The sequence below is a fragment of the Nannospalax galili genome, unplaced genomic scaffold, assembly GCF_000622305.1.
Source record: "Nannospalax galili isolate Female #2095 unplaced genomic scaffold, S.galili_v1.0 scaffold216, whole genome shotgun sequence".
In the NCBI taxonomy this organism is placed as follows: Eukaryota; Metazoa; Chordata; class Mammalia; order Rodentia; family Spalacidae; genus Nannospalax; species Nannospalax galili.
In genome coordinates, this window is record NW_008339003.1 from 3,506,751 (window position 1) to 3,519,622 (window position 12,872).

Here is a 12,872-nt window from a genome sequence, read left to right on the forward strand (position 1 = left end):
ATGAGGCTGAATGGCAAGCCCCAGTCTCAGAAGTCACCAATCAATCTCACCACAATCAATGCCTTAAAAGCAAACTCCTAAGGCATTCTACATTTAGTAGGAGAACCAAGCTTTTTGAAGGGAGCAATATCAATCAATTTACACATAAATTGAGAACACAAAAGGTATAAAAAGAACATGGATTCTGTTTTCTTTTAGTCATTAATCTATTTTAAAACACATTAATTGAGCACAGGCTATGGGCTATGTATTGTGTATGTGTGTGTACATATGTATGCACTTTTATGTAAGTGTGCATTTGGAGACCAGAGGTCGACATTGGGTGTCTTCCTTTAGGGCTCTCCACCCTTTTTTTCAGTCAGGGTCTCTCACGAAACCTAAACCCAGAGCTCACCAATTGGTTAGACTGGCTGGCCAGGGAGCTCCAGGGACCTGCCTGTCTCTGTCCCTTCCCTCCCCACTATGGATGGGGTTACAGAGGTATGCAGCTGGGCAGGCTTTTATTGGTGCTGGTGATCTGAACTTAGGTTTTCGTGCTTACACAGCAAGCACTTTACCTGTTGCGCCATCTCTCCAGCCCTGTGCTAAGCATTTTGATAAACAGGAAATAAAACCTCTTGGTGAAAGTCATACTTGATGTTTGAATTCTCTAAAATATGGCATAATTTCTGGATCAAAAAAAGTGTTATAACTAATGAATCTGAGAACTATTATCAATGATTAATAAATAATATTCACTGGAACTATTTGTACTCTTTCTAGTCATGGAGTGTAATATAAATATGTAAATATGAACCTACTTCTTTTTTCACTATATATTTTTAATTTTTGTGGATTTCATACATTTTACTCACATTTAGACCTCCCTATCTGCACCCCCATAGCTCACCCACAGGATCTCACACATTCTGTCTTATATGTTAAAGCCTATTGAGTCAAGCTGGGTTTGTGTACCCACCTGTGTCTCTGTTGTGAGTTCATTCACTGGAGCCTTGAGGACTTACCTTTTTAATGAACCAAATCATGTTATTTCCCATTCTTACTTCTCGTTGAGATTATTACAAAATCTTCCTTTCATTCTCAGTGACTATAGCCAGACCGCTTTCTGTTTCATCCTCTTCATTATTAGCATAGTAATCTCTTTAAAATGCAACTGTTGTGACTGTTTTAAGAAACCCAGTGACTTCTAAGTCATTTAAAACAAAATCCAGACTCCTTAGCAAGACAGATGCAGCTCAGCCCCACCCAGCTCCATCCCCTTGTCCCCTGGCTTCAGGTTGTTTATAAGGCCAATTTCCCTCTCTTTTCTCTCATCTCCTGGTGTTTCTTCTGAAAGCCCTTCTCTGCCTCTGTGTCTGACTTCCATGTTTTTCTGACTCACTTCACACTGGTGAATCACTCCAGTGACATTCTACAGACAGAATTTCCTCATACAATTGAGTTTTGTGTCTTCATCTGTGATCCTCTTATAGAACATGTAACTACCACCACAAGAAAAGCTAGTTAGATGTGTCGCTGCTTTGCTCATCTTAGCTTTGGAGTGGGAGTTCTCATGAAAGAGATTTTGTCTTTTATCTCTGAATACAGGGCTGGGCAGTGAACAGTCACCAAACATATTTTTGTTTAATAAGTGTAAATGAATGAGAAATAATTAATATCCTAAAAACAGGGATACTGTTCCAAGCATTTATAAGCAGCTGCTAGAGGCATCAATTGATCATTCCAGAATTACAGTAACAACTGATTAAGGTACCTTCCTTGCATGCATAAAGTATCAGCTCAGGTGTGGTTATCTTTGACTTTTTTATATCAACAATGAGAAACTATATATACTTTCATATATCCTTACAGTCAGACAGTTTTAGACAGACATAGGGACATGATATATTGGGACACACTCTCATGACTATATCAGAGACCATATATGTTGTATTGACATACATGAGTAGCAATGAATGCTTTCCTAGAAGGTTTATAAAGGTGTCAATATTCTGCTGTGCTCTGGCCTAATTACTCAGAGAGGAAGTCCATATTCCCCAGTGGGCCCTTTCTTGCTAAATATTACAAGGAAAGAAAGGCTGATTTTCTTATTTTTGGAATATGTAGGAGTTCTTTATTTCCTTATTTGACCTGTTTTATCAGAAACAACCTCTCTATTCTTAACCGTGGTATTACTATGACTCCAGATCCTTCATCTTTTATATACATTACCTTCATCTTTTATATACATTATTAACTAAAGGCCTGCTCCTGTTCTGATCCCCTACCACATTCAAACCAAGACATTTGTTGTCACCAGAGGGAATTTTCTAAAATGCAAATGTGATCATAGAATACCCTCCATCAAACAATTCAGCTGTTCCCCATCACCTATAAAAAACTTAATCGCTTGCAATAATGAGCTTTGTAAAAGAAAAAAAAAATGCTTGTCCTTGGGCTTCATACAAGGAGACTCTAACTCAACAAGGAAAGGGTGTTCAGGGGTTGCTTAGGCATTATTGACTGTTATTAGTGGTGATTCTGTCTCACGGTCAGGCAGACTTACCTCTCATTACAAGAAGGTAACTTATGATCTGGCCCCTTTCTGTCACTCTCAATTCATTTAGTGATCATGAGACTGGTCCAATTATTAAGTATTGGAGCCACAGCTGCTGTGGTTGGAATGGGGATAATAATGCAGCTGCTTCAGTACTAAGGATTTTGGTGATCATTTATTCAAACCAAGGCACTCTTAATAATGATTCCAGGATATTATGCATAAACATAGCATGTCCTAGGTCAATTAGAGCATATGAGGAGGAATATTCAGTGCATTTCTCACAGTGGATAATATAACATCCAGCAAAGCTCAATAAATCTTTCTGTTTTGTTGTTGTTGTTGTTGTTTGTTTTTTGTTTTTTGAGACAGGGGTCTTCATAGTCCCAGCTGACCTGTGTAGACCAAGCTGGTTTTGGTCTCACAGAGATCCACCTACCTCTGCCTCCTGAGTACTGGGATTAAAAGTGTGGGCTACCACACCCAGTTCAATCAATATTTGTTTTTCCTGTTCTTCCTATGTGTTCCTCTCCTGTGTTAAGTGTGTGCAAATGTTATTCCTGATGCACTCTAATGAAGATCCTGGGCACTGAGCTGTCATTTCTCTTTCCCCTTTATAGATCATATTTTCTAAAATGTAATGTTTTTCTCTTTTCCTCTGCCACTCTAACCTACCTCTAACACTTGCAGGTCACGGGACAAAAGTGCAGAAGAGGCTCAGTTACAGTATGTGTGTATAATTAGAAGCTATAGATCAAACTAAAACACTCAAATACAAATATCTTTGTAACAACATAACACAGATTCAAATTTAGACTCCTCAGAACTTCTTCAGTTCCATACAGGATTGTGGTACAGAGAGTACTAATTCTGGAACCCTGGACCACAGCCAGACCCTCTTCTCTACCCATCTCTGGCTTCAGCTGCACTACAGGAGAACCAGATGGAAAAGTGTAGACACCCAGCATGAACTTGTTCAGGCTTTGTTCCTCTCCTGCTTTTTGTACCTACCCCCTTAGCTCAGAGGCAGTGTATTTGATTCTTGTTGCTATTGTAACAAATTAACAGCCATAACAAATTAAAAAATTCAGTGGCTCACAACAACACAAACTTATTCTCCGTGAGTTTTGTAAATTAATATTGCAGGGTTAAAGCTATGTGCTGACAAGGCTATTTCCTTATGGAAGCTTTATGTGAAAATCCATTTCCCAACTGGTTCCATCTACTAGAGGTGCACTCCTTGGATCATGACCTCTTCCTCTATCATTAAAGCAAGCAAAGTAGAATTGGAGCTTCTCTGTGAACTCCTAGCTGTCCCTTTTATAAAGAGCCTTGTAGTTGGATCGGGCCCACTTGGATAACCATCTCTCCAGTTTAAGATCTTCAGTCACATCTACAAAGTTCCTTTGCAAATATAAAGTAGAATTTACAGATTCCAGTGACTAGGATGGTGTTATTATTTCAGTCTGCAGTTTTCCAACAGGTTCATATTCTGAATGCTTGGGCCCCACTTGTGAGTCTTTAGGAGGTAATGCCTGTCTGATAGAGGTAGGTCACTAACGGCAGTATTTTAGAATGAACCCTAAACCTAACCCTAATATTGTCTAGGTTGAAGATTATGCATACACTTGGTTCTGGTCTTGCTTTCTCCTTCCTGGTCTGTGGCCATGTCAATTCCCTTTGCATCATGTTTCCACTGTCCTGGACGGAGCTCCTCCTGCCACCATGACATCTCCATCATGAGGGACTGAAATCCTTCAGAAACTGTGAACCAAAGTTAACCTTTCCTCCTTTAGATATTCAGGTATTTTTTCAGCAATGATAACTAATACAGATGAATATGGTTATGTGTAAGACAAGGCTGTTATTCAGTCAAAGCATATCTGGAAGGATGACAGGGAAGAAGTCTGAGCAAACACTTGGGCCGTGCTGATTCTGGTAGCTGGGTGCTGGACATCAGCGGGTCATGGAGTTACAATGGGTGCATTGCCTCTATCCTAGGATTCCTGGTCCTACTTGGTAAGACAAGATTCTTCTGTAGCTCAGGACCCATTGGTCAGTGTTTCCACTGGCTAAGGTCTACTTGTGGTATACCTTTCCCTTGTGGATCTCATGACCACTGTCTATTTCCTTTTCTCTTGATCTACCTACAAAATTCTATCAGAGGAAAAATGTTTGTAAATAGTATTCTGTCACTGTTCTTTGTCTCTCTCTGTATCCCCGCCTTTTGCTTGTGAAGAGCCCACTTGTCGTTTTGAATCACCTTTCCTCTTTCCCTTCCTTCGAATTTCTAATTCCATCCTTCCGACACCTCTTCAGTGTTCTTAAAATACACCAGATTTCACTGGCTTAGTATGCTTTGAATCAAGCTAGCAATAGTTAGCTTACAATACTATTAATTTACTCTCCTTAAACTACTTCTTTTTAGTTTTAAATTTTCTTCTACCATTGAAACCTACATATTTTCTTTCATAAACAAAATTTAAATTTCTTATTTTTTCTACTAATGTATTCTTATAATTTGCTGGGTCTTTACCACTTTGAATAATATTTCTACTTCTTTATAGTATATGCAAAATGATTTTTATTTCAAAAGCCACTTAAAAACCTGTCTTTGCCCTCTTTGGGGTTTTTAATAATCCTTGAGTGCTCACCTATACTTTTACTTATTTTCATCATACAGGTTAAGTTTAAGGGAACTGTCTATGCTAAATAGTCTGAAATGAAAATTGCTAGGTTTTGAGAATTTGTAAGGATACAAGGTTAAAAAAATATATTTGTGTGTGCTTTTTTCCTCCTTAACAAAGTTTGTATATTCCTAAGTGTACAAAAAAAAGATAAGTTTTAAACTCATGGTGTATTTCCCTTGAGGATCTCATGACCACTCATCTCAGTGAATTTTTTCTGTAAGTCCATAATAATGACTGTCATTATGGAACATACTTTGTGAGGGCACATATGTCTGTTTTGTTTGTGACTGTATTCATAGCAGGCTGGCTGTGCTTTAATAAAGAATTGAGTAAATGAATGTGAAAATGAATGATAAAATTTCAAAATGGCTTTAAAAATATTATATGTATATGTATAGAATAAACCATGCTACTTCAGTCAGAAGTGCAGACTTTTTCATTTTCAAACAAGTTTATGATCTCTTCTAGCCTAATATGGTATAAGTAATCATTTATAGTGCTGAGTAATAAATTATGTACATTCTAGACAATGGTAATCTCTTTAAATGGTTCATAGATTGACAAATACAGAGCATATTCTATAGATATTATTTTATGTAGGTATCATATGTAGTGAGAATCTTATATTATAGAAGTATATTCTATAAAATTAACATTTTTATTTATAGAATTACATTCTGAAAAATTGATACTTTATAGAATTAAATTCTATTAAGGTTTTATTTCATATAGGTGCTCTATGTGTATTTCCTCCTTGTGAATTAACTTTGACTTTGCTGAAACTTTTCAAATGATTGATATGTTGTCTTTTTTTTTTTACTCTCTGTTCCCAGAATGGCTTCACGCCCTTATACATGGCTGCCCAGGAGAATCACATTGATGTTGTAAAATATTTGTTGGAAAATGGAGCTAATCAGAGCACTGCTACAGAGGTGAGACTGCCAGTTCTGATCTCAAGCTTTTTTCTTATAGTCCATATTCTTTATATCATTTGCAAAGGAACTCCACGATCTTGTCTAAATTATGCTAAGAATGTTTGTATTACTATTATAATCTGCAGTAATAGCCAATGACTGACTCAGGCTTGTACATACCATTAATGAGTTTACACCTTCATTTTAGATTCATGACCATATATTATTATCATTGTTATTGTTATTGGAACTTCATTTTCATTTCCTAACCTAGGCTGGCCTTGAACTTGTAATCCTTTTAGGATTATAGGATTGCACCACCATGAAATCCTGCCTCTGTCAATGTGACATAACTTTTGCTTTTGGGACCTTTATAGCATTTCAAAATTAGATTACGATAAATCATCTCCACTGCTTTTGATCAGTATTGTATTTTAAACCCCAATACAATTCCTTGATAGAACAATTTCTATCCATCAGAAATAATTCATAGCTATTTGTGTTAACATAATTTTCTGAGGACTGTATCACTAAAATAGTTTTTGTATCAAAGTACAAATTATGACACAGAATGTGACTGTGATTTTGGTTACCACTGAGGAATGTTTGATGTTAATTCCATTTCCCAAGGGTTTAGCACATCTAGATAGAAGGAGTTGGAAGGACACTCAGGTCATCACTCTCCTTTCCTATGCACAGCTGCCTCAGAAGCGGGACTTGCTTCTATTTTCCATCTCTTGGTCTGCAGTGCAATATGGCTGGTAGATACTCATAACCCAGAAGTCATCTTGATGTTTCTTAATGTCCAGGATGACTTTCTTTCTAGACAATTAAATCTTTAGGCAAAGTAAACATGACCTTCCTTCAATGCTGTGCTACAGGGAGTAGTCATTAAAATCTATTAAGTCCACTTCCAGTCCTTTTGCTAGAAAACCAACATTTTTCCTTTTGAGACAGGGTCTCCCCATAGCCACAGCTAGCCTGGAACTCACTATGTAGACCAGGCTGGACTTGAGCTCACAGAGATCTTACTGCTCTGCCTCCCTAGTGCTGGGACTACAGGCACGCACCACCACGCCTGGCTCAAAAACCACCTTATTTTAATGGAACCACTCATGATCACTTTTTGATAGCTTATTCACATTAAAGAAAAAAGGTCACTTATTGATGATAACACATTTCCCAGTTATAACTAGAAAACACTGCTGTCCATTATGAAGTAATTCTGTATTCTCCATTTGGGAACACAGATTTATGCTGTGTTAATCACAGTATTTATATAATATGATGTAACTTGGGGCCTTTTTTGCCCTCTAAGATGTTAATTTTGTCTATGAGTAGTGTGTGAAAATCTTTACACAATACTTGGGTAACAAAGAGATTGTATCTCAAAAGAAATATACCAACATAAAGGAAATCATCTGTTTTCTTTTTCCTTCAAGGCTGAATCATTTATCAGGTGAAATCCCTTACATATGAATTCTTTCACTTGCCTGACAGACGTAGTGTCCCTAGTGTGCGGTTATAGCAAACTTTGTTCACTCACATTCTCAGTTGATTTGATCTTTGAACATTGCATCATTTCAGTGTGATTCCAAAAATAGACCTCATGCTCAGTATCAGCAGAAGTTACGCTGCATTGGAGCTGCAGAAACAAAACCTCAGACTGTCTAACAAAGGAATCATGTGGAGGTTTGACCTCTAGATTGCCCATGAGTATAACTTATTTGTTTCATTTTAAAAAGTGTTAAATAACTAAAATTAATTTTTCATGGTGATTGGTAATATATACTTAATTCAGTGGACCTCACAACCTACCCTAATAATTATCAAGATACACACAGAGGAATCTGTGTAGACTCCCTTTCAACTGTACCATTTTGTAAAAAATAATAATGTGAAACTGGAGAGATGGGTCAGTAGTTAAGAGCAGTGGCTGCTCTTGCACAGGACCCAGGTTCGATTCCCAGTGCCCACATGGTGCCTAACAACTGTCCGTAACTCCAGTTCCAGGGCATTCAACACCTTCCTCTGACTCCAAGGGCATTGCACAACACAGGTGCATTTACACACATATAGGCAATACACTCATACACATAAAATAAAAATGTGAAATAAAAATATTTTTTTGAATCTCTGAAGAGAATTCTGTGTTCTACTAGCACTGTTTTTATAGCTCTGTCCTCTCTTCTTCGCTCCTGAATTTTACCAAAATTTAAGGCTAAAATCTTTTTACTGAGTTCCATTCTGTGGGCAAATTCTGTGCCTCTATGGGAGGGAAAAAAACAACAAAGTCCCCACACTGTTAACACAAACTACTGTAGGGTGCTAGGGGAAAGTAAACCCAAATATGCATATGAGAAGCTTGTACTTTCTTCATTCACAAAGTACTTAATTTGTGCCAAACCTATACGATACCAGAAACTTCAGTCTTTGAAGTAGTATGTTGCATTAAAAATTCAAGCACATTGAAAAGAACAGTTAGCCAGGTATGGTGGTGCACACCTTTAATCCCAGCACTTGGGAGGCAGAAGCAGGCAGATCTCTGTGAGTTCAAGGCCAGCCTGGTCTGCATAGTGAGTTCGAGAACAGCTGGGGCTCCAGGGAGACCCTGTCTCAAAAAGACTGAAAATAAACCACACACACAAAAAGAACAGTTAACTTATTACTATGGCTCATGTGCACACATGGTAGGAGAAAATTATTTTCCTTCAAAGCCTACATCTATTTTTTTAAATCATTATTGAAAACAAATTGAGTGGTTAGATTTTGGTAAATTAACCTTGTCTTCAGAATGACATTTTAAAGTGTACAGTCTACTATGCCCTTGTTCCCTCTGTATGAGTGGCAATTTTTAACATTTGCTTACAAACTTCAGGGGATTTAAGAGGGTTTTATACAAATATAATGAAAAAAATATTTTTTCATCTTTTGAAGGATTGAATGCACTCTTCTAAAGAGAAATTTTGTATTGTGGTTTTCTATTTTGTCTCCAAGATGTTTCTAACTTCACGTTTTCTGTGCTGTTATTAGTTTACTTCTGTTTTTAAGTTTACACCTGAAAAGTTGATTTTTAAATGCTAGGTAGTGATACATAATTTTATATTTAAATGTTTAGCTCTCATTTAAAGTTTACTGTAAAAATTGATTTTAAATGTTATCTAGCATATGTAATTTCATTTTTTATATTTTACTCATTATTTTTATTTTATATGTATAAGTATATTGCTTGCATGTATGTTACGAATGGTTGTTGGCTGCCACGTGGGTGCTGGGAACTGAACCTGAGTCTCTGCAAGAGCAGCCAATGCTCTTAAACACTAAGCCATCTCTCCAGCCCTGTAATTTATATTTAAATGATTTTACATGAAAAGTTAATGCTTAGTCTACTGAACAGTTTTAGATCATATTAAATCTCAAGCAACCCAACTTACATTGCAATAGATTACTCTCTCTACAGTAGTTATTGCCTTTCTCTAGACAACACAGAAACAAATAGTAACCTCCACTGTTGATTGCAGTTTTTATTTTTCTGTGTAAATTGCCATATTCTTTCTTTCATCACTGGTAGATTTGTGCTGGCTGTTAGAACCAGTGACCCCAAGGCAGTGATGATTGGGGATGAGTAAGCACACAGTCGCCAGCCCATGCTGCCCCCAGTACCGGGAACACTCAGGTGCAACGGGGAGCCTAGTCAAGCAGGGACTCATTTATTGCAGGTGTTACAGAGCTTATAAAGGCACCTGGAAATCCTCCCTCCCCGCCTGAGGGTTTATCTTAAGGATGGTCATGCACAGATCATGCACTCCTCAGAAGTGCAGAAGTATTCTTCAGACTTTCAAAGCAAGCCAGGCCGTGCCCCAGTAACTTCCTCTCGGACTTCTGCAAGGCGGGGCCTTTAGGTCCCCACATCTCCCCCTTTTTATTTTTATTTTAAGGCTGGACTGACTTTATTTCATGGGTTACCCACCTCACAGATGGCTCCCTGAGTAGAGATGGCTATTTCCTTCCTCTAATCTTATGCATTTTTGCCTGTCTTAGGTTGTGTCAACCTCTGATCAAGACTTGCCCGTCATTGGATCATGCACCTGGCCATATGCATGTCCTGTCTTAGGAGTACTTGTCATGGGACATCTTACCCATCCTTGGCTAAAAATGCATCATGATTAAGGGCAGCCACGTGGGTAATGCCAGCCCGTGACAGTCTAAGTCCCTGCCTGACTTGGTTAGCCAAGTGTGGGCAACTGGAGGGGGTATATTCCTGGGGGAATCTGTAATCATGAGAAGGTGGGCCATGGCAGTTCCAAGGTTCCTCTGTTGCCGAGTTATCTGGTAAAGACACTTAAAGATAAGCATTATCAAGAGAAACAAAGCAAGTCATGGTGTAGGACAAGTTGAAATACTTCTGAGACTGTGTACCTTTTAGCCAATCGGCCAGTTGTCAAAGAGGCTGACTGGCAATGAAGCCAAGGAACTGAGTCCTTTACCTCAGATGGATACAAATAAAGAGAGGAATTTTTTCTCATGAACTATTGTCCGTGGACATCATGATAGTCTGTCGGATCCTGGACTACCCACTCAAGGTTTTTCGCAGGCACCCATATGGGGTTTGAATCTCCTGTAGGGTAGACACACCCAAAGCCTTGACTCATGGTTAGCAATAGATCTCGGCCTCTCCATTGCCCCATAATGGGGTCCTTCCATCTTACCCATACCTCAGGTCTCTGACCTTGTCATCCCCAATGCTTCTGAAACAGGGATTCCAACTGATTTTTTTGAAAATTAAGAACATTAATAGTGAATACGGCCATACCCAACTGTTGGTGGGGGCTTATTCCCCCTTTTTGTTTTTAATTGAATTTTTAGGTTTTGATGGTTGTGTTTTATAATGGCTTGACCTTGGGGATTGTAGGTAATTCCTGTATTGTGTTGAATTCCCCAAAGTGAAAAGAAATCTTTTAAATTTTTGCTCACAAAACATGGTCCATTATCATTTGTAATTCGTTGGGGCAGTCCCAACGTAGCAAAGCACTTGAGAAAATGAGACTGAGCATGTTTAGACTCCTCTCCTGTATGAGCGGTAGCCCAACAGGCATGCGAGAATGTGTCGATGGACACAAAAATATACTTAAGCTTCCCAAAAGGAGCATAGTGTGTGACATCCATTTGCCACAAGGAATTGGGCTTGAGTCCCCTGGGGTTTACCCCTGGCTGTTGCAGAGGCGGTACCTGTGGAAAGTGTTGACAAGACTTACAGGTATGTACAATCTTCTTTAGGTCCTTGATGGGAACTTGAGGAAACCTCTTACAGAGTCCCCGTCAATTTATGTGAGTGAGGTTATGTAACCCCGGGCTTCATTCAGGCCTGCTGACAGGACCTGGGTGGAAGCCACCTAGTCTGCCTCTGCATTGCCTTGGGATAAAAGCCCAGGCAATCCTTGGTGCCCCCTAAGATGCTGTAAGAAAATAGGGGCTTCTCTCTCTTTAAGGAGCGTAAGAGTCTGAATCATCAAGGGAGTAATGTGGTTCCCATCTAACTGGATATGAGAACCTAATAGCCCTGGAAGAAGATTGACTACATACAGACTGTCAGAAAACAAATTCATGGGCTCACTCATCTTTGTTAATGCTAAAGCAATGGCCATGAGTTTCTTGAATTGAGCTGAGCCATCACAAGTGTGGACATATCTTTTTGGTTTCTCATCTGCCCCTGGATATACTACCACTGCAGCTCCAAATCTGCCCCCGTCACTGAAAACATTGTAGGCTTTTACTAAGGGCTCCCTGACAAAGAGCTAGGGAGTGTCCCAACAGAGGGCGTGAAAGGAGGTCACCATTTATGAGGGCCATAATGACAGTCCAGATTTCCCAGGAACCCTTCCAAGGCTATGGCCACTTGGTTATCATTTCTGCAGAGCCATTCAAAATCCCTATGCTGATAGGGGATAACAATTTTAAGATGGTCTATGCCATAACATCTCAGAGCTACATCACATCCTTTCTCAATCAGGTCAGCCAATTGATCCATGGGTGTATAAACCCGTGGTACGCCTCCCAGAGAGGCATGCACCCATTGAAGGGGCTTCCCGTCCTGTGCAAGGACGGATGTCATCAGGGTCTCACCGGAGAGTACCCATAACTCAAGATCTTTACTAGGTGTATACTGGGCAAGTTGGGCTCGGTCCAGGGCATCCTGGACCTCATGTAAGATGTCCAGGTGTTGAGGAGCCAGGTGAATTAGTTCTGAAGGCTGTTTCCCTACTAGCAACTGAAACAGTGGTCTTAAAGTCTCAGTGGGAATAGGCATCCAGGCTCATAGCCAATTAATTTCTCCTAATAATTTTTGTAGCTCTGTCAGCGTTATGGTGGGCTTGACCGCCAATTGTGGTTTTAAAGGACTTACTCCTTCCAAAGAGAGTGTGGTTCCCAGAATTTTAAAGGGAGTAATAGTCTGTATTTTATCAGTGGATACATGGAGTCCAACTGTCCGTAGACATTTCTGTGTAACCTTATATAACTCTTCTAATTGTTGGGGGCTTGGAGCTCCCAAGATTATATCATCCATACAAATGTACACAGTGGCATGTGGCAGCAAGAGAGCAGGCCACAAAAGGGTCTTCACATAGCTTTGGCAGAATGCTGGGCTATTGGCCATACCTTGGGGTAAAACAGTCCATTCATGCCTCTCATTAGGTGTTTTAAAGTTGGTGGAAGGTACAGAGAAAGCAAATT

At 39.2% G+C, this 12,872-nt stretch overlaps 1 protein-coding gene across 29 annotated transcripts in view; it reads left to right on the top strand.

Moving 5' to 3' along the window:
- Ank2 (ankyrin 2) overlaps window positions 1-12,872 on the top strand; it is a 675,290-nt gene that overhangs the window by 488,396 nt on the left and 174,022 nt on the right. For all 29 annotated transcript variants that reach the window (XM_029563867.1, XM_017798338.2, XM_029563883.1 and 26 more), the window contains one exon: window positions 6,060-6,158. In XM_029563867.1, coding sequence (XP_029419727.1) covers window positions 6,060-6,158 — 99 coding nt within the window. The remainder of the gene's footprint in view (window positions 1-6,059; window positions 6,159-12,872) is intronic.